Genomic DNA, 3,447 nt, shown 5'->3' on the forward strand with positions numbered 1-3,447 from the left:
AACCCGCCGCGAGGATGAAGCTCTGGGCAGCGCTGCTGCTGGCCGGGCTCGTGGGCAGCCTGGCCGCTGCCCGTGAGCCGGGGACACGGGTGGCACCGGGGTGGCACGGGGGTGGCACCGGGGTGGTACTGTGGGTGGTACTGCGGGTGGCACTGGGGTGGTACTGTGGGTGGCACCGGGAAGGTCCTGGTGGGTGCGGGAGGGGGGTCAGGGTGTCCCGGGTGTCCCCCAGACTGGGGGGGGGTCCTGGGGCTCCCTGCCCAGGTGGGCGATGCCAGCTCTCCTCTTCCTCCCACAGTCCCCGTGGAGAAGGTGGATTTCGAGGGGCTCCTGAAGGAGCTCGGCAAACTGCTGGACCCCGATGAGGGACCCCAGGAGCTGGAGGAGCCCAAGGAGAAACCCCAGGAGCTGTTCTGGCTGCTGGACCCCGATGAGGAACCCCAGGAACAACCCTTGGTAAGAGCTGCAGAGCCCGAGGATCCTGAGGAGAGCCCAGAGGAGCCCAAGGAGAGCCCTGAGGAGTCTGAGGAGTCAGAAGATCCCACAGAGAGCCCTGAAGAGTCTGAGGATCCTGAGGAAAGTCCTGAGGAGTCGGAAGATCCCAAAGAGAGCCCTGAGGAGTCAGAAGATCCCAAAGAGAGCCCTGAAGAGCCTGAGGATCCTGAGGAGTCAGAAGATCCCACAGAGAGCCCTGAGGAGTCTGAGGATCCTGAGGAAAGTCCTGAGGAGTCGGAAGATCCCAAAGATAGCCCTGAAGAGCCTGAGGATCCTGAGGAGTCAGAAGATCCCAAAGAGAGCCCTGAGGAATCTGAGGATCCTGAGGAAAGTCCTGAGGAGTCAGAAGATCCCACAGAGAGCCCTGAGGAGTCTGAGGATCCTGAGGAAAGTCCTGAGGAGTCGGAAGATCCCAAAGAGAGCCCTGAGGAGTCAGAAGATCCCACAGAGAGCCCTGAAGAGCCTGAGGATCCTGAAGAGAGCCCTGAGGAGTCTGAGGATCCTGAGGAGAGCTCTGAGGAATCTGAGGATCCCGAGGAGAGCCTGGAGGAGTCAGAAGATCCCAAAGAGAACTCTGAGGATTCTGAAGATCCTGAAGAGAGCCCCGATGAGTCTGAAGATCCTGAAGCAAACCCAGAAGAGCCCGAGGATCCTGAAGAGAGCCCTGAGGAATCCGAGGATCCCGAGGAGAACCCTGAGGAGTCTGAGGATCCTGAAGAGAGCCTGGAGGAGTCAGCAGACCCTGAAGAGAGCCCTGAGGAGTCTGAGGATTCCAAAGAGAGCCCAGAGGAGTCTGAAGACCCTGAAGAAAACCCTGAGGAATCTGAGGATCCCGAAGAGAGCTCCGCTGAGTCAGAAGATCCTGAAGAGAGCCCTGAGGAATCCGAGGATCCTGAAGCAAACCCAGAAGAGTCAGAAGACCCTGAAGAAAGCCTGGAGGAGTCAGAAGACCCCAAAGAGAACCCCGAGGAGTCCGAGGATCCTGAAGAGAGCCCTGAGGAGTCGGAGATCAGGTTGGATCCGAATGTCCTGGTGGAACTGGCAGACAAACTCAAAGGTTTGCAACCCCCCCAAACCCCCCGAACCTCCCAGGGAAGGGCAGATCTGGTTTGGGACCCCCCGGACCCCCAGGGAAGGGCAGATCTGGTTTGGGACCCCCCAGACCCCCAGAGAAGGGCAGATCTGGTTTGGGACCCCCCGGACCCCCAGGGAAGGGCAGATCTGGTTTGGGACCCCCCAGACCCCCAGGGAAGGGTGGACTTTTGGGTTCTGTCTCTGTTCCAAGGTGGGGTTGGTGCTGCCGGGTCAGTTTGCTCCCGAGGGTTGGGAACGATCCCAAATCCCTGTCCCGGCTCCGAGCGGGAGGGAATGGGGGGCTCGGACCCCCCCGAGGCACAGACAGAGCCAGGACAGGGGACGGCGGCGCCGCCGGGCGTCACACGGGGGGTCAGGACGTGCCAGCGCCAGCGCTTTGGGTGGGGGGGACCCCGAGGAGAGGGCGAGGAGCCCCTCGGGGTGCTGGAGCCCCCCGGGGTGCTGGAGCCCCCCGGTTTTACCCCGCAGAGGCGCAGGAAGGCAAGAGGAACGAGGGGGTCCTGTCTCTCGTGATGGACGCGATTAACTGGCTGGTGACCCATCTGAGCAACCACATCTTCGGGTGCGCACGGGGGCTCGGGCGGCCGCCCCGAGGTCAGCGCCCCAAAACGGCTCCCGGGCCCTCCCCGCGCCTGGGGGGTGGGGGGGCGGCCGGGGGGTCCCAAGGTGGGATGGGGGGGCTGGGCCGGGGCTGAGCTCCGCTGTGTTTGCTCTTTTCCAGGTGAGCAGTGAGCGCCCTGAGCGCCCTCAGCACCCTGAGCACCCTGAGCGCCCTGAGCACCCTGAGCACCCTGAGCGCCCTGAGCGCCCTGAGCACCCTGAGCACCCTGAGCGCCCTCAGCACCCTGAGCGCCCTGAGCACCCTGAGCACCCTGAGCACCCTGAGCGCCCTCAGCACCCTGAGCGCCCTGAGCGCCCTGAGCGCCCTGAGCGCCCTGAGCGCTCTGAGCACCCTGAGCGCTCTGAGCACCCTGAGCACCCTGAGCACCCTGAGCGCCCTCAGCACCCTGAGCGCTCCCCCCAGGGCCGGGACACGGATCCCGCTCCCCCCGCTGAGCTCCGGCTCGTCCCGCGGCTTTCCCCGCTCCACGCACCCCGCACATCCCAAATAAAGCCGGTCCCAAACGCTGCCCGTCGTGTCCTGCCGGCTCCTCCGGGGGCGGGGGAAATGGGGCCGGGGGCGGGGGGAAATGGGGCTGGGGGCGGGGGAAATGGGGCTGGGGGCGGGGGAAATGGGGCCGGGGGCGGGGGGAAATGGGGCCGGGGGCGGGGGGAAATGGGGCTGGGGGCGAGGGGAAATGGGGCCGGGGGCGGGGGGAAATGGGGCTGGGGGCGAGGGGAAATGGGGCCGGGGGCGGGGGGAAATGGGGCTGGGGGAAATGGGGCCGGGGGCGGGGGGAAATGGGGCTGGGGGCGGGGGGAAATGAGGCCGGGGACTGTGCTGGGGCCCACCACAATGAACCCAGGACCCCCCACCCCATCCCGCTGCCCGTTTTTGGGGTCTTCAGCCGTGTCTTCCATCCTCATCCATCCCGGAGAGCCTCCTGCTGCTCCGCAGGGATGGGGGCACCCCTCCAGCTGTGCCCAGCTGTGCCCAGCTGTGCCCAGCTGTGCCTCCGGGTCCTGCAAACGCCAGAACCGCAGACCCCAACCCCCAGCCCCCCTTCCCGCTCCCCAAATTCTCTGTCCCAGCCCGGAGCTGGGCCCGGCTCTCCTTAGGGGTGCTGGGGGGGGGGGTCGCTCTCTCCCGAGACTCTCCCAGGATGGGCAGGAACAGCTCGGGGGTCCCCACGGGGGTCCCCAGCTCACTGGGGGCGGCACGCGGGGACCCTTGGGTGGCCGGGGAGTGGCGGGGGA

General features: G+C 66.0%; 1 protein-coding gene across 1 annotated transcript; it reads left to right on the forward strand.

Moving 5' to 3' along the window:
• Nucleotides 1-2,719, forward strand: LOC110481650 (uncharacterized). The gene is made up of 5 exons (XM_077788582.1): nt 1-72; nt 299-530; nt 828-1,552; nt 2,059-2,152; nt 2,312-2,719. The coding sequence occupies exons 1-5, from the start codon at nt 15-17 to the stop codon at nt 2,313-2,315; spliced, it is 1,113 nt and encodes a 370-aa protein (XP_077644708.1). The 5' UTR covers nt 1-14; the 3' UTR covers nt 2,316-2,719.
• Nucleotides 2,720-3,447: the final 728 nt, after the last annotated feature.

This window comes from Lonchura striata, chromosome 27 (assembly GCF_046129695.1).
Source record: "Lonchura striata isolate bLonStr1 chromosome 27, bLonStr1.mat, whole genome shotgun sequence".
Classification (NCBI taxonomy): Eukaryota; Metazoa; Chordata; class Aves; order Passeriformes; family Estrildidae; genus Lonchura; species Lonchura striata.